Source organism: Solea senegalensis, linkage group LG13 (genome assembly GCF_019176455.1).
Source record: "Solea senegalensis isolate Sse05_10M linkage group LG13, IFAPA_SoseM_1, whole genome shotgun sequence".
In the NCBI taxonomy this organism is placed as follows: Eukaryota; Metazoa; Chordata; class Actinopteri; order Pleuronectiformes; family Soleidae; genus Solea; species Solea senegalensis.
Window position 1 is genome coordinate 1,994,027 of NC_058033.1, and position 18,851 is coordinate 2,012,877.

General features: G+C 39.5%; 1 protein-coding gene across 1 annotated transcript in view; it reads left to right on the forward strand.

The window, feature by feature from the left end:
* The window catches only part of LOC122779684 (opioid-binding protein/cell adhesion molecule homolog), a 55,557-nt gene extending 42,910 nt beyond the window's left edge, over nucleotides 1–12,647 (forward strand). Inside the window, exons 3-6 of the mRNA XM_044042258.1 lie at nucleotides 9,449–9,586; nucleotides 9,991–10,111; nucleotides 11,516–11,667; nucleotides 12,507–12,647. Of these exons, the coding sequence (XP_043898193.1) occupies nucleotides 9,449–9,586; nucleotides 9,991–10,111; nucleotides 11,516–11,667; nucleotides 12,507–12,607 (512 nt within the window). The 3' untranslated portion in view covers nucleotides 12,608–12,647. The remainder of the gene's footprint in view (nucleotides 1–9,448; nucleotides 9,587–9,990; nucleotides 10,112–11,515; nucleotides 11,668–12,506) is intronic.
* Nucleotides 12,648–18,851: the final 6,204 nt, after the last annotated feature.

Sequence of the window (18,851 nt, forward strand, 5' to 3'; positions counted from 1 at the left end):
ACACGACAGCAGAGCCTTTTCTGCCTCAGTCAGTAGATTTAGATTTCTTTTTGATAGAGTTTAGGGTTAAAAATTAACCCTGCTTCTCTGAAATATAAATGTAGTAGTGATATAATAATTAAATGTCTTTGATTCACTGCTTTGTCTTCACTATAGGCCCTCACGCTTTGTCCGGCATATAGGTCTCTCTCCCTTCAGCTGTAGTTACGTGAGGTCTGCCGCAAAGTAGGTTGCAGTTATAAATGTCAAAGTGCTGTAAGAAAATTGTGCCTTCCATGAAGAAATTAGATGCATGGAGTTTTGTTAAGAAGTGACAGCTTCACAGCCACAAAACTGTGGTTGAGCAGAGAGAAATTTGCAGTGCACAGACTACGGGGCGCAGACGGTGAGCTGGTGAGTGCAACATCAAACTATAGCAGGATAAATTGTATCATTTATTTTGTCTGGCGCACATCTGTGTCCCACTCAGTTTCGTTCAGTGACCTGCATTTGGGTCATGACCTACCATTTGAGAGAGATTGCACTAGCCCATGCGATATATTAGTCACATTACCGTGCCATGAGGGAATGAGGGATGGGAGGGGCGGGCTAATGCACAGGTTTTAAGAATCTGTACACATTTAAGCTGCAGTAGGCCAGAACACCAACAAAGCAGTTGATTGTCGAGCTCTCTGTCCTGAGCTCCTCTCTGTCAGATAAACATGGACAGACGGACTCGTTTAATACTCAATACAAATGACCCGAGGCAATCTCTCCATCTCTAAAACTCTCAGCCAATAATGACAGGTGTTTTTATTGCATTTATTGTCCAACTCAGACCCTTTCCTTTTCAAACTTTCTTGGCAGTGTATATCTTTTCACCCAAGAGACCTGTATGAGTAGCGGTTATATTAGAACAACCAATAGGAGTGCCCTAGAGCCTAGTGAGGGTGAAGGGGTGTTGTTAAAATATAAAAACTGCATTCCGTACCTTTAAGCACTGTCTTACATCTGCAGTTTCACATTAAAACTGCCTAACATGTCGCTATCCGTGGACAAGAAAATGGATGTTTATCTCTTTGAGATGGATATTTTCCATTTAGGTTATTTTTGAGTTGTTTCTAAAGTCTATTTTAGAACATATTGTGTTGAAGAGCAAAGGTCTCCGGTGCCTGAGTCTTCTGTCTTTGATGATTGAAAAGCCTCTTTTCTTTTCTGACACTGGTGCATCTGTGATTACCATTCTTGTGTTTACCTCTACATTTGATGTAATGAAAGCTTTTAAACGCTGCCGTTCCAGAAATGAGAAACAGAAATTTGACTTGCGTAATCTGGGGATATTGAGTACAGTACAGGTGCAGAAGGACACGGCAGCAGGATGATTGCCTGTACCCGGCCACCTCCTTTGAGACCAGACATATCCAGAGAATATGGCCGCCCTGGCCTCTATATTGTAGAAGCGTTATCACCCTCGGGGGGGAACTAGCAAAAGGAGAGTGAAGGTGATCCGAGAGGGTCATCAAAAAAATATAAAGACGATGGCAGATGCAGCCAAACTTTAGTGTGCCCTTCAACACGCAGACTGATGCCTCGGGCAGAGGCATTGGTGAAATGTGACCGCAAGGTGAGGGAGGAGACAAAAGACCGGTGGCTGGTGTCAGCAGGAAACCAGTCCTGGGGGAGACACGGTGCTCAGCGGGGGCAGCTGGAGTGTCTCACCATCAAAAGGACCGTAGACCGTTTCAAGTACATTCTACTGGGTACAGAATTTAGCTCGGAGAATAACTACATGGCATTGTAGTTGATAAAAACATTACAATTATCTGCTGGCTAATGGTAGCACAGGCACACGCGTGTTTCTCAGGCAATTCCCACATCCTGTCCCACATCTTCTTTGGAGGAAAACAAACTTCACCACCACCAGCACCACACACACATAATTATGTATTCTGTTTCTTCTACCAAATTATGCAGACAATTAGCAGATATCACACTATGACACTTTTTAGTCCCGAGTTAGACAGTTTTCCAAAGATGAAATGAAATAATGGAATAAATAATTAATACTTTGTTCCAAATCTCGGCTTCATGTGAAGGTTCACATCTATATACTGTAGAAAGAGCTGTGTGGGAGATACGGTCCTTTTATCTGTCGTTATGAAAACTAAGAATAGTAAATCATGCAAGGAAGGAGGATACTGTAATTACTGTGTGGTATTAAAAGGGATAGGGGGAAAGTATGTCAGAGAGATAGCAAATAGTTGCTTTGACAAAACCAACAGTCTGGTACATCCTAAAGATGTCAAGTGTGTGCACAAGGAAAGTGGAAAATGGCAAATGACCTGAGTCTAATCGATGAAAAGTGTCAAGATTTGGAGTCAACGGCGTTCTTCAGTTGTTCCTGTGATTAATCATCGAGACAACATTTGATTAACAGGAAGTCTTATGATTCAGTACAACCATCGACTCAAGGCAGTGTGGAAGTATCTGAAACCTATAGCTTCATTATTGGCCATCAGGTGGGGACACCTATAGTTGCAAAATAAGTAGAAATCAGCCTCACTTTATACTGTCAATAAACATTTTTCTGAAGAGTTTTTGGTCTCATGATGAGACATTTATACCACATAATGGACAGCTGGCACCTTCCAATACGGGAAAGGTTGCAAGTGCCGTGGACGTCTATATAAGCGGAGCTGTTACTCAGGCAGCCTGTCACTCATCCAAATATAGTTATGTCTGGTTTAAAAAATAAACAACATGGCCATCGCTGGCCAAAATAATAAATTCAAGGCTTCAAAATGGGATTTCACAAACCAGTGGGCGGCATTTCCGATGGGTCGCCACTTGAGCAACAGGACGCGATCCCCCAAGAAAAACTAAAACTGCTTCTCCTGTAACAGTCACCCTGTCATTTATTGATGATTTCACTGCCGACAGAAGCCACAGGGTGGATACAGAGGTAAAGGCTAATGCATCCTTGATTTAAATTGCATTATTCCTTAACAAGCTTAACTATTTGCTTTACATGGATTACTATCCTTGTCTCAGTATACAACCACTCGTGGGGAATCAATTCATTGTATGTTTTTCTCACTGTTGTCTTCTTCTTGTTCTTCTTCTTCCTCTATGGACCAGATTTCCTTTCTTATTTCCAGGTCAAAGTTTTAAGATAGGAACTGTGGAGCATGCTTAGGGTGCACGGACCAGTCTGAGTGCTGTTTTACACACAATCCTAATGTGACTCCATACTGCATTATCTGTTAGTCCAACTTTGATATTCACTTACACATTTACATGTGTATTAAAAGTCTGATTAAAGCCTAAAATCCGACTTGGTTTTAAAAACATGGGAGACACAGACACAATTAATTTATTGACCAATCATTTTTCAATCATGTTTTAATCCTGAGAAAGCACAGACTCGATCCAGTCAAGACGCAGGACCACACACTTTAATCAAACGGTTTCAGGGAGGAGGATTCCAGGGATTTGGGAGCATGATTTCACTGCAGGCATAGAGGCGGATTGTTCGGTTGTGATACGTCTTGCAGGGACACATACTGTTCCACAAGTCTGTCCTCTTTCTCTACCGTCCACCAGGCTCAGGAGACGGTCTTGACATTCATCCTTGTCGCACTGTGGGCAGCCCGACTCGCCCTCCTCGGTTACGGCGGGGTTCTGCTCAAATATCAAACATGTTTAATGCTTACATTTTAAAAATCGTGTCTTTGTCCAAATAATCTGTTCAGGTCAGTGGAAAATTGGAAAGGCCAGATTAGGACCGAAATTATACTCTAGTGTGGGGCGGACTGAACACACTAATTCGATTCTTTCTAACGTCATGCACAAGTCAACAAAGAACTGAAGGAGGCTGAAGGGAGACCAACACTGAGAAAGATGCAGTCTGCTCACGTGTGTGGGTCAAAAACGACGGCACCATAAATATGATTTTGTTTGACTTCAAATGTCAGTATGAGTTTAGCTACAGTTCCCACACATCTTTCCCTTTTGATAAAAACCTGCTGTGTTTCTCTCTGTGCTACAAAAGAAATGTAATTTGTTGACGCATAGAGCCTCGAGAACATATGCATAACTGTGCATATACTTGTTTTTGTTTTAGTTTAGTTTTTTTTTCCTTTTCAGCTTTTCAAAGCTTTAACGCGTTCCTCATTAAAACCCCAAACACTGGATGAAAGCTTTAAGTGTAATGATATGCAATTTATGAGTCATTCACATTCTGATTGCACACATTTATTTCGGTGACAAGTGAAGTTTTATTCAAAGTCGAAGTTGTCATTTATTATACTGTTCCTGGCTGACTCTCACACAACTCAAAAAATACTTTTGATAGTTGATTAAAGTAATTACTTCGAATCCTTTTGTTGACTTGCTGTGTTGTGTTCTCTGTCCGTATATTGGCAATTGTCACACCTCAGTGTGCTTACCAATAAAACAACACTCTTTCAAAATAGGCTTGAAAATAGAGGCAAGTGCAATTTCACAACAATTAATGGTAATTACAGGTTGTTTCTCTTTTTTGTCCCTTTTTTTTTTGTTATATCTGTCCTTGCTCTGTAGCCTCTTAATGGACAGAATTCCACATAGGCTGTGTAAATGTGCTAACGTGGTGTTTGATTTGTGAGTGCACAAACAGATATAATTATACACAATGCCAATACCAGCTCACGGCTCGTATCTCTGTGCCAAATTTGACTTTTTTCTTCTTGTTGCCAGAGCAAACTGTGCCTACAGAACCACACTGTTGGATGCATAATGTACTGCACCACATTTACACGTTATGGCCACAAATATGCAATGTAACGATCGAATGAGGACAGCGGACCGCAGTCACAGTTTTGTCAGATGTGTGGGCATCAGAATCACACACACACTTGAAAGCGTGATTATGCTTCCTGTTTTCTAACCTTCAGTGTGGATTATGTGTTACTGCTGGCTGTGATGGGAACATTTGCAGAATTGGAAATGGAAAAAGAAAGTTTAAGTATAATAGTGGTATAGCCAGTATCAGTATACTAATGGGTAATATTTGATACATTTATTTTAGTTTAGCCTATTATAATTGTGAAATGTCCTAATTACCGGAGCTCTAAATTGAAGGTACAGCCGGGGCTGATGGGAATCTAGCCTTTAGCTAGATAAAATGTCATAGATCTACCAAACTCTCTACAATTATCCTAATGGGGGCCTTAAATATCTTTAGAAAATCCCAAAGCAGTCTTATGAATAATTCTTATTCATTTATCATTTCACTTAAACCTAAAAATGTCAACCTTGCGTGGTTGAGGAAAAAGTGACAGGATTTCCAGAGGCGAAATCCATCCAAAAAAGTTCAATAGAAACCAAGCGACTGGACCAGGTTTAAGTTTCAACACGTTAACCCATTATCTACTTCTAGAATGTGCACCTCTGGATATGTCACTCGTGTCATCAGAACACTCACAAATACAGACAGAATAATACTTTTTTTAGTGGCTCTTTAGTGTCTGTCTGTTGTTTGTTTGTTTGTTTGTGCTTCCACACTTGAAGTCGGCCTTATCTGTTTGCCTTTCCATTTGCTTTTTGTCCAAAAAGGTGTCGGTGAATGAGTTTAAACAATGAGGTGCATTCACCTATACTACATGGTGTTGGCTGTCAATCACATAGTACCCAGTACAACACATGCTTTATAATACAACATGTCTAATTGACTTTAAATGAGACCATGATGGAAATGTTGATGCCCACAAAATGGACATGGACAAACAAAGACATAAAACTAGTTAAGACCTTCATTCATGGTAAATCAGAGAAAAAGCCTCCTTGTCTTGCGTACAAACCGCGTCACCACATCGCACTTTTCAATTATACTCTACTCGGTTTGGAGATAAATGTTGGAGATTAATGTTTTCAGGATTTAAATTATTTATTTTTTTTATTATTTATTTATTTAGAAATATTTTAACCAATCTACAGCTTGGCATCGTTTAGTTTGATTCCGTGACTCTTTCAGTGACGACACTCAGTGGCCGGAGTCTTTTGATGTGACAGAGCAGGTACTAAAAAAGGCACCAGGAACTATCGCCAAAGGAAAAGCAAAAACAACCGGAGTATGAGCAAGTAGACAGCTAGCCCACGTTAGCCAGTGAAAATGCAATGCAGTTCTGGCCCTATGTACTCACTTGAACTCACATATGTTGGTGCCTGCAAGTCCTAGCCTGGTTATGATTATTTGGTGAAAATACGAAAATCTGTTTGCAAATAAACTGGAAGTAAAACATGGGCTCACTCCATAATTTGTCTTGCCAGCTGGAGACCATGCATTCTACAAAATAAAAAAAAAAACAAAAACAAACATTTATTGTGAAATATAAATTGATGCCTGTCAGCCTCAACTAACAGCTTTTTTAACAAACTGTCCTTTGAAATTCTAATACACTTCTCCCGCTGCTTGATTTGTCTCAGGACCAAGTTTCTTTTTTCTCGACTATAATAGCTGGTGTTTTCTGTTGCAATGCTTGTAAATGGATTATAGTAATCTTTCTACAATGGCTGCACAGAGTGACGTCGAGGCAGCAGAGCTCCTTAAGCTAATGGCTAATATTGCTGAGGTGCTCCGCCGAGTGCTTTTAGATGCTCATTTGTGCCGGCTGCCACCCGGTACTTTAATGACTCTCTCATTAGTCATCCAGTCACGCTGTACTGGCACTGATGCTGTGCTAATGTTTTTTTGTGTGTGTGTGTGTTTTTTCATTCATCCAGAGTAAAATTATGGCCTCTTTATATTCATTTGTATGGGTAATAGCTTGACATTCATATTATCATATTCAGTTTGTTACAATGTGTGGTTATTATCTGATTCTTTATGTAAACTTCACTTCTTGTCACCTCTGCTGTGTTTTCTGCCCAACAATAGTTGATATTATTGTTTTAACAATACGACGTGCACGAGCACACACGCGTGCACACGTCCTGCCACAGCAGTGGATGAAATTGGAACGTGCAAAGAGTTGATTGAATCGTAAATCTACATACGAGGAGCTGACTTTATTTGTTGTGACTGAAGCCAGCGACTTAGTCTGATTCTGATTCTGTTCCATAGTTATAAATAGAAAATGGGAGCAAAATGTGACATAACAAAAAAAAACAGTCATTGATTTCAGGAACTTAAGCAATACACTTGTCATCTCGAACCAGTGACCTTGAGGAGTGGATTCTTACAGCTGAAGATATATTAATGAATAAATAATAACGGATTGTAATGACGAGGTGAATTATTGGAGAGCTGAATGGGATTGTGCAGGGTGTCAGAGTCAAATGACCTTGGGGCCAATAAGTCTGGTCAAGAGGGGGCCGGTATTTGTATTATTATATATAATATCGCATCATCATATCACAATAAAGATATTCATGATGATAGGTCACAGAATTTCTAAGTAAAAGGGCTTGTTTTGACATGGCATGAATGTAAAATTCCCAATAATAATGTACTTATGATGCAAAATCTATTAATATCAAAAACAGAGTTAAATAATTGATCAAAAATGAGGTAAATAATAGCATGGACAACTGTTATCAAAACACTAAATAAGCTTACTTATATGTGATTTAATTTTAATCATGTGATAATTACAACCAGCATTCTGTCTATTTTCTATCACCTCACTGTCAGCTGTCACAGTCTGTCAGTTTGACACCACTGGTGCTTGTGATTCCTCCAGAATCCAGGGACAGACTTAAGAGAATCTACAAAGAAAAGACCAGGAAAACATTTTCTGACACAACAAAGAGGGCTGCTGAGTGCTTGGAAGGGTGTTAAACTGGTTTACCACTAGATGCCATTAAATATTACACACATGTGCCTTTTAGCTTCTGGTTTAACCCCCAAAAAAATAACTTTTATCATATCATACCCTCAGAGCTATAATATTTGACTAAAATGTACATCATTAAAAGTTCCCCAAATCTGTAGAATAAACCTGTGTGCTAGAAAATGAACATTAAGAATTTAAAAAACACACCACCTTCCGCCGTTGTCGATCATTTAAACAGTCACACCGTATAAGTAACTGAACAGCACTTTGTCACCCACATTGTGAACATAGCCATCGTAACGAGTAACTACATTAGGCAATTACCAGTGTTAGCACTTTTCCTTGTTATGTGATTATCCCTATAGCCCACAACCTTTACCGAGAATCCCCAGCTGCAACAGCCGAGGATTTGGAAAAACCCAATGACATTATGCTAATGTGGAGAGCTATTGCTGGATTGACATTTCTACTGATTGGGATTAGTGTTCTTATCCAGCCCCCACCCCACCCACGCTGAGATATCTGTTAAAAGAACATGGTTTTAACATCCCCAGTGTCAGGGGGTAATTTGTGGTGTTACTTAAGTAGGCTTGTTTCCATGCAATAGATTCAATTTCTTCTGTTACCTTTTTTTTTTTTTTTAATAATCCTGTACACTGTGGCCTGTCTGCATTCTGAGAACATTTGGAAACAGGAAATCCCCAATCCACGCCCACTGCAGTCAGATTTACTATGCCTTAACCCGTGCTAACGTGCCGCTGGCAGAATTTGCAGTGGGAATAATACACAAGTCCTTATATGGACATCCTGGGGTGTGTGTTTATAGGTCACATCATTCAGGGTTTACAAAATGCATATTTTTGTGTTGTTAAGTCAAAGTTATGATTCATTTTATATTTCTTTTTTTTAAAAAAAGGGGAGTAGTGATATTTGTGCGATATTTCTTTTATTTTGGTTCGTAAAAACGAGCTCAGCGAACTTTGAAATGTGACTTGTTTCTAAATATCACACATTCAATCTGGATTATAAAAGATTTTAGCACTTTTTGCACAGGTGTGTTTCATTATAGCTGGTGAACATGGAAAACAAAGAATCACATCATCAGATTGCCTGTAGGTTGTGCTGAAATGTCTCAATATAGAAAAAAAGCAGCCTAAAATGCTCAGTGTTCTAAGGTCCTGAGCACTTCCGTCTTGATGAGCACATACAGACAAACTAGACAACTCGTGCTGTGTGTTGGCCTTTATATATGAAGAAAAATATGATGATTTTTTGCGAATAGAATGGGTGCAAACACACATTAAAACTTCAATATAGACCCTAGTAAAGTCACTTGTTCCAGTGGAAAGTTCCTGCGGTGGGAAACTTTCCATAATCCCCCAGCACTTTATCCTATCATTAATTAGTCCAATCACTTTTGGGGAATTGGTGGTGGAGGCAATAAACTGAGCCGGAATGAATTACTAACTGGGTATGTTGGTAATATATATTATTACCAGGCATGGAGGATCTAACAAGAGAATGGCTACTTTAAAGGAAATGTGTGAAATGGCATTTTTGTTTTGTTTAGTCCCTCTCATTCGGACAAAATACACTTCACTGACGACTCCAGAGAAGAGCTGGTTTGACAAGCTTTTTTTGTTCTCTCTCCACAGGCACCCATAAATTTGTGACAGAGGGGGAAAATCTGGAGCTGACAGCCGTCACCAAAGAGCAGTCGGGATCGTACGAGTGCATCGCCTCCAATGAGATCTCCAGTCCCGATGTTAGGACAGTGCAAGTCACCGTCAACTGTAAGGGCCCACGCGAGTCGCCGTTCGCATTGGTCAAACTATTGGAGGGAACACATTGCAGTGACACATGGGCTCACATAAACTGTTGACTGTGTGAAGATTCTGGAGAAATCCTGCTCTGAAGCCATTTTAATTACAATCGTGCGGCTAATTTCTTCCAGAAGGGAAATCTTTGTGCTCCACATGAAATTTGATGACTTTAGATCATACTAAAACTCATTATTGTATCCTTTTTTATCATACATTATTGTACTCTTGTACTGTATACAGTCCTTAATGATAGGCAACTGCTGTCACAGTCAAAGGAAATGTTATAGATTGATTTTAATGTATACATTATGATACAGCAATAGCAAATTTCTGTATGTAATGCTATTAAAAGGTTATTTCACTTTGTTTTATAGATCCGCCGTTCATATCTAAGGCAAGAAGTACGGGTATTCCAGTCGGACAAAGAGGCGTCCTGCAATGTGAAGCCTCCGCTGTCCCGCGGGCAGATTTTGAGTGGTACAAAGAAGACCGCAGGCAAGTCTCTCTCGTCTGAGCTGCATCACTTCTATAGGCTTTTGCAACATTAGGAAAGATGGTTCATTGACCGCTTAATGGTATGGAATTGGTATCAGTAAAACCCTTGCGTTAAAATCAATAATAAAAAGGTGTCTCCCAGTCTCAAGGCTCTGACAGTAAATCTAAATCGAGGAGAAACTTCCAGCGTCCCACAACACTTTGTCCACTCAGGAGCCGGAACTCGGCCAAGAAGCGGTCACCAAACGTTCATGATGTGACATACGCTGGAGGGAGGGGTTAAACTTAGACAGGACGTGAACCAAGAGAGGATATAACACATACAGCAGCTTTAAAACTCAACTTTGTGGTGTGTCAAGTCCTCGTGTCACCTGGCAACGTCCTTGCGATCGCACACAGGAAGTTTGTTTTATGTCAAAAGTCAGAAAGTTGCAAAGACAGTGGAGTAGAGCTGAAGATCTCGACGGGACCCGGCGGCATGCGCTCGGGCTTGCGCGGTAAGTGCGATTGGCGTGAGAAAAAGATGCGAAAGTGGATGCTGAGGAGACTATTCACCGATTACAGCTCTATATTGGAGTGTATACTGTATATATACATGAAAACATGAAAAAGCACCCACAAAAAGATTCAGAAGTGAATTCTGCTGCTCAAAAAAACCCCAGTTGTTCAGCAGTTGGAATAAACCAGGTTGGATTATTATTATATTTTTGCTTTTTGATGTAATAACAACATTTTTACTGCTTTGATGTTGTTTTTTCAGATAATTATATATTTACATAAGCAAAAAAAAGTGCGGAGTGCAGATATGATCATAAAAAAAGTGCTCTGTGACAGTGTGGTGTTTGGCTCGGAGGTGAGGAGAATATTCTCGGTTCCGTTTTCGACGCAGCCTCTTTTAGCTGAAGGCTGGCTGGAGACTGGAAAGATGTTTATGAGCAGTCCCAGAGCTGGCGAGCTGATATAAACACAGGCTCTGCTGCGCCGTTAAATGATCCCTGACGGTGACAGGCACATTGCTCGCCAGGCCCCCGAAAGACAGAACCCGGTCCTCAAGAATAAATTGATGGAGGACGCTGATAAAATAAACGACTGGCGTCCACAAACACGGGGGGGGGAAAAAAGGCAATGAAACGGTGGCGGAGGAACTGAGGGAAAGTAACGAGTGAAACAGAGGGAAGGTTGCCGTGCACTGAACTATGAAGATCACAAATGTACAATTATGTCAATAGCTGTTTTTGAGTTATGGCCCCGGGATGAGAAACTGCTGAGAAGCTGCTGTGAGTGTATTTTCTGACATTGTAACATAAGGATTTTATAAAGCGCTAACGGAAGCAACAGCTTTTTTTTTTCTTCTTTTCTCTTCACCAGCTTAACCGTTAAATGTAATTCTCGTCCTTCTCACAGGCTCTTCAGCGGTCTAAACGGGGTTAAGATCGAGAACCAAGGTAAACATTCCATGCTCATCTTTTTCAACGTCTCGGAAGAAGACTATGGGAACTACACGTGTGTCGCCATGAACACCATGGGAATCACTAACGCCAGCATAATCCTATACGGTAAGAAGATGCGCTGGCCGCGAGATGTGAAACGCGTTATTTATGTTTTGAGTCGTCGCCGTGTCATCTCGGACGGACAACCTCTCGTGATTGCTTCTTCGCAGGCGAGCGTCTGTGCACATAAAAAAAAAAAAATCCCCCACTCGATGTGATGCACAGATTTACCTTCTTTTTTTTTTTTTCATTTCTAACATTCGTTCGTTTCCATGGCGATTGCAGCATGAATGTTGGGCTCCCGAGGAAATAAGCTCACGTGTGCATATGAATCACAGTTATTCACGGTTTGTTGTCGCTGCGTTCCAAACCAGAGAATGTCACCTTCGGAGAAATCGATCTGCAAAACATCTCTTACTCATGTACAACTACAGTACAGTGGTTTTTATTTCTCGTTTTTCTTGACTTTAAACTGTTAATTCGCTTGTTTAACATGCAGTAAATTGTAAATCGCTACGGGCGAAAGCACCTGCTCAAAGGACATTTTGTGGCCCTTTATTGTTAAAATAAGCAAAAAAAAAAAGAAATGGCCAGACGGACATTGAGTCAAAGGGTTAAAATCATGTCTGCTGACATAATATAATAAATTCTGGGATAAGCCAGCCTGGATCAGCACAGATCGTACTCTGACATCACCCAAAAACTGTTGGGTGACACTACACCTTCTGTGTCGGATAACATTTGCAACAATTCATATTTTTCCTCATTTTTTTTATGACCTCCCAGGACTTGAGCCACACATTTCTTACACATTTGAAGGAGGAGCCTTCAAAATGGGACCTGCCGAGTTGCTGCGCTCGTTGGAGCACTAAAGCACAGTATCTGTTGTGTCTTTCTCCGCCCAGGTCCGGGAGCGATCCACGACGTGAACGGGGCGTCGGCGTTGTCCCATTGCTCCACATGTCTCCTGCTGATCGTAACCTTGCTCCACCAGATGAAGTTCTGATGTGGGAAAAAGTGACAACCTTCAACCTCGCAACATTGAACAGCAAGAACAGACTATTAGTCTATCATTTCTTCTTCTGAATTAGTCTATTGGAAGAAACGGGGAAATCCGAGAGCACCACTGGTTCACGTTTAATTATCCCAATTTGTTTTTGTTTTTTTTTATTGTCATTATTTCTGGCTTTGGCAGGGGGAGTCTGTTCTGTGTCGGCTTGCTCCAGAAGAAGGGGAAACGTTTGAATCATGCACTAATTTGATGAAAGTTGAAGTACTGACTTGTGCCCCCCCTGCCCCCTCCCAAAAACCTTTTTTGTATGTGAAAAGGGAAAATGAAGAAAAAAAAAAAAGATATAAAAAATATACATGTAACTGTTGATAGTTGACTGTTTATTGCCCAGTATTGAAGTGTACATTCAGATTATTATTATTATTACTACTGTGTCACGTCCTGGTCAATATCTGTACAATACCATTAAGCTTTTTTTAAGTAAACGGCAAAAAAAAAAAGGTGAAAAAAAAAAATGCAACGTGATTGTCGAATTTTACTGTATTTTTACAGTTGTATGCAAAACAGAATAACAGATCATTTACGATAAAACAGTTGATTTCTCAGGCAATGTCCTACATCATAGTGCATCCAATTCTTCTTTTTTTTGTGTGTGTGTGTGTGTGTGTGTAGAAAATGTACAGACGTGTACAGACGATTCCTGCACTATTGTTTTTTATCTTCTCCCCCCCCAAATCAAACGGCAAATTGCCTAATCCCAGTGTCATAGCAGCTCCATGGCATATTCACGGCAAACATCTGAGATTCGAAGGCTCCACACGTTGGCATTTGCGTCACTTAGTACTTACAGGTCGCGCGGAGGGCGTCAGTCAAATGTCTCGTCATTTGTGGTCTAATTAACAACTTGCCACTCTCACTAAAGAGGTGCTGTTAACGTGAAAAGCTGTAAAAAAAAAGACTTTCTGATCATATTCTGGCTTTTTAAAGTGGTGACTTATATAACTGTATAGCATGTACCTACTGTATGTTCTAATTTAAACAAACTAGCCTTTGCAGTATGTTTCTCAGGCAGCCACAGTGGTCCTCGAGGTTTCTTGGTTGAACGGTGGACTTTTATGCAATTGAGGCCTGCGGGGTTGTCACAAAGTCACGTTACATGTTCTGTATCGCTAATTTATTACAAATCTCTTATTGTGTTCACCATATCTCTACAAATACTACTGGTGAATAAGTTCCTGCAAGCTGAACTAAAAAAAACAAACAATTATAGCTACTATAAATATAGATTTGGCATTTGTTTTTCATTCATATCAGTATTAATTTTGACTTTTTTTTAATCAGATAATTTTTTATTATTGCTAATTTGTGGTAATGCAAACAAAGATTATGCACTATGCTGCCACGAACACTGATTGATATTTTTTTTTTTTAGCAGTGCTTTCAAACGGCACAAAAACAGCTTATAGTGCTTTAATTCATATTTGAGACCATCATTTTTCTTTTCGGGGTCAGTTACAGACCCAACATTTGAATTTTGAATCTGTCTTTTTCATTATGATAATGTTAAGTTGTTGTTTGTTTTACTTTTCAGACCAGGCGTTGCAGACCAGATGTAGTCTGTGTGTGTCTCTCTCTCCTCCAATCGGCTTCAGGCAGTACGTGTTCTCCGGGTCGTGAGGGCAGAACTTTGATGAGAGACCTGTACCGAAAGCTTTTTTATTTTCCTTTTTTTTTATTTATTGATGGTTTATTGATAACAAACAGTAAACAAATGATAAACACCATCAATGTAACCTTGTGTTGAACTTTAGCTTTTGACTCAAACATGCTCTTTAATCATATTTATCACCTAGTTATTAAAAGGTTTCAATCTCCTAATGAGATGTAGTGAGGTGGCTGGATAAATAAAATAAAAAAATATCTATTTAGAACCTCTTCAGTTTATATTCATTTGAGGAGGCCAAGGAGTTCTTGACAATTTAATTTGACAAAGAGCTGTACAGCTCCATTCAAACCACAGATGGCACTAGCAAGGACATTTCAATACAAACTTGAATGAATGTTCCGTGCAGCTGCTAAACCTCCCCTTTTTTTTGTTCAGGTGTTACGATTGTGTGCTTTTAACCTGGTTTTCCCCGAGATAAGCGCTGCGTTCAAGCCTGCAGGAGTGACTGTTGTGCTCCGTGGTTGGTGGATGCGTCTTGCTTTTTTTTCCGAGGGACATTTTTCACTCTGCCCTTGCACAGAAGTTTCCAGTTACGAGAATATACAGTACTTACAGCACAAGTGATTGATAATGTGATGTTCTCCTGTCGTCCAGTTCACCCGTGAGTAAGAAGTGTGTCTTGAAGACAAAACAACGGGGGGGGAGGGGGTTGAGATTGATGTATGTGGGAATGCTTTTGTTGTGTACTCACATGTTAAGTTACGTGCTTGTGATTGATGGTTGAACCACTCAACTGCGGACAATGTCACAGGACGGCCGGTGAGGTTCAGATGCCTGCAGCAGTAAAGTTAGGGGTTTTCCTGTAAAGCTTTTCATCCCAGATAGATGAACATGATAAATATTGATGTCAATAAGCTTGAATCAATTTGTTCCAAATCCCAATTAAAAAAAACCAACTGATACTGGATACCTTATTTAAGGTGTTTTTTGTTTTTGCATATAACAACAACACTGTTATTCCCAAGGTGTCCGGTAGTGGTTTTGTTTTTCATGTATCAGCATGTACATGTACAATTCATCTGTCTTTCAATGTATGCCTTCATTGGTGGCAGGTCAATAATACAAACAGGTCAATGAAACATGTTGTTTTATATGTTTTCTGACCGTGTTGGAGTGTTAGCATATTATGCATAAACTAAAATGTGAATTCAAGTACTTTGTTTTGAATATTTCCCGACACACAGATCTTTTCATGGAAAACGTTGATATTTTAACTTATCTACAAACCATGGGAAGTGCTTGAATGTTATGTAGTGAGTATAGGTTGTTGACAAAGACTTGGAACTATTAAAGCTTAAAGCTTGCTATTATTATATGGTCTGGCAGACTATTCCAGAGTTCAGGGCCTGTCATAGAAAAGTCTCCATGCAATGCCATTTCTATAACGACAATGTTCACAATTATTTGAGGCCAAATTCTCCTCAGGAGGAGGAATGGGTGGTGGTGGCATGTAACATAAGCGAGACAACCCATGAGTAAGCAGACTCTTCATGCGCAGTATGTTCAAAGAAAATATGTTGGCAGTATGAAGAAGAGACTTTACCTTTTCTTAGCCTTAACCCTTAAGTGTTCCTTTAAAAAAACATACTAATTTGTTCCCAGCGGCAGAAAATGGCACCTTCCACAAAACTGCTGTAAAAACATTATATATTCATATTTTAAAACTACTTTAGCCTGAAATATACCCATCAAATATTAATGTTTATTGTTTATTTTATTTGAACCCTTTAAAGGCTAGTATGTTTACACAACTCTGCTGTTTTTTTTATTTTATCAAAAAAAAAAAAACAATTTCCGTAAAAAACATTTCAAGTAGAATTCATAACAATGAATATTAGGCCCTGAGATGGGTCAATGTTTGTCAGAAACATTGATTTTCATGCATTGTTTTTTTTGTAGTGTCCTTAAGAAAACTAATTAGTTCCTGGCGGCAGAAAAGCCTTCCCGAACTGCTGAAGGTGAACACAGCTGAACATTTAAAAGCCAGATATTTTTCAGTGTGAAGTTCATATTAATAATTTAAAGGTCCTCAGTGCACCTACATGGGTCCTAAGACGGGATTTAAAAATGAAAATAGACCTCCACCTGTGAGTGAAGGTTAAGTGCTCCACTGATCCATAAAAAAGGTCACCTTTGGACTTTTCACCAGGAGAGTGAAATGGCGAGGAACGACTGAGCTGAGGATCCGATGGGGATTCAGTTATGTTTGCTGCTGCCTAAAATTATTGCCAGTATCCAGTGAAGACAGTACAGAGAAAGGTTTGGTATCACTTCTTGATACGAGTCAGGAGCCTTGTCCACTTCACGACAGAATGACTGAACATGAAAGCATTCAATTAAATCTCCAAAAGTGAGATTTCCTTAAAACTGCACCAAGTGTGAGCATACTAAAAATAGACTGCAGCCTGATAGTTCAAATTAAATGAGGCCAACATTTGAACCTTGTGAGACACCACACATGTCTGAAGAAGTATACAAAACAAAAGTGTCACAACTGGAATGGAATCATTTTAATATAAAAAGAAAAAAACAATTACAAGATGCCACATAGGTGGAATAATACAAGAGTTTGAAAACAAATTTTAGATTATAACACAGTATTTTTAAAGCCTTCCTCTTATCACTCCAAAGTGAGAATATGTCAATTTTCCTGTCACAAGGTGGAATAATAATAATAATTGAATTGAACTGCAGTGTTTCTGCAGCTTTAAGATAAAAAAAGTCCAATTGAAAGAGAAGAGAAGTGACCGGTAGGATAAGCAGACAGTCTATATTATATAGGATGGACAGACTAACCAAAATCAGCAGCTCTGGTCATTGCTGTTGCCAGCACAAAGGCGTTTGTTTTGTTTTTTTCATTCATTAATAAATTAAAACCAACAAACCAACAAATTAACCCAGAAAGCATTGGCTGTCGTCAGAATCTTCTGCTCAAGTGGGCTTTTGAATGGCTGATAATACTTGTTTCCTAAACAAGGCATGTATTGTGTTTGCTTTACAAAAAAGGGATACACTTTTAAATAATTACCAGAATCCTATCAATCCATGTAAATAATGCATACAGCCAAGCACTGCAATTATGAGAAAAGTGTGGAAATATCCTATTGTTCCTTCAGGGGAATAAATGCACATGCAGTACACAGTGGTGGTCCAGACTACATTAAAATGATGCACAATAAATCCTCCTAATAAGTTAAAGAGAAAATCCCAGTTGTCTACTGTAGTGGAATGTGTTTGTAACAACTATACTGTGTCTCTTTAATCACTTTTTAATGTTTTTGTGTTATTATTTTTAGCAAAGGGAGTCTTGAGAGAACAGGAGGATGTAATGAGAGGGACAAAAACATAAAGAGCTTTAATGTCTTCAGGACAACAAAAAATTGGCAACCACAATAACACTGAGCGAAAGTACATTGTGCACTGACTTTTTGCTCAGTTGTGGCTCGAGGTTTCTTGGTTGGATCACTCCGTCATCCCCTCCAGCTGTAGTGACCACATACTGCCCTGCTCATATGAGAGACAGAAGACGGCATCATCTTGTGGCTGATGGAAAGAGAGGCCTAGCTTTGCAGTGAGAAGAACTGGGTTCAAGCCCCGGCTAGAACAAGGTCCTGTTTGCATATTCTCTCCGTGTGTGTGTGGGTTTTCTCCGGCTTCCTCCCACAGTCTGAAAACATGCAACATGGGGATTAGGTAAATTGGACACCCTAAAGTATGTCTTTTCTGATTGATTTTGGAAGACATACTATGGTCTGACTTTTTTGACCGATTTTAAACGACATACTATACCAAGGTTTCTCACTCCTGGTCCTGGAGAGCCACTGACCTGCATGTTTTAGATGTTTCCCCGCTCCAACACACCTGACTCAAATAAATGGGTCGTTATCAGGCTTCAGCAGAGCTTCCTGACGAGCTGACCATTGGAAGGTGTGTTTGAGCAGGGAAACATCTAAAACATGCAGGACCAGGAGTGAGAAACCCTGTACTATACTATGACTTTTTTGACAGATTTATTGACGACCACTATAGCACATCTTTTTTGGCTGATATTGGATAACATACTATAGCATGACTTTTTTGACCAATTTTGAACAACATACTATACTATGACTTTTTTGACCAATTTCGGAAGACATATTATAGTATGACTTTTTGGATGGATTTTGGACGACATACTATAGTATGGCTTTTTGGACTGATTTTGGACGACATATTATAGTATGACTTTTTGGACCGATTTTGGACGACATACTATAGTATGACTTTTTTGACCGATTTTGGACGACATACAGTAGTGTGACTTTTTTGTCTGATTTTGGACGACATACTATAGTATGACTTTTTTGACTGATTTTGGAGGACATACTATCATATGACTTTTTTGACTGATTTTGGACGACATACTATACTATGACTTTTTTGGACGATGATACTATGGTATGACTTTTTGGAATTTTTGGGCGACATACTATAGTATGACTTTTTGGACCGATTTTGGACGACATAATACAG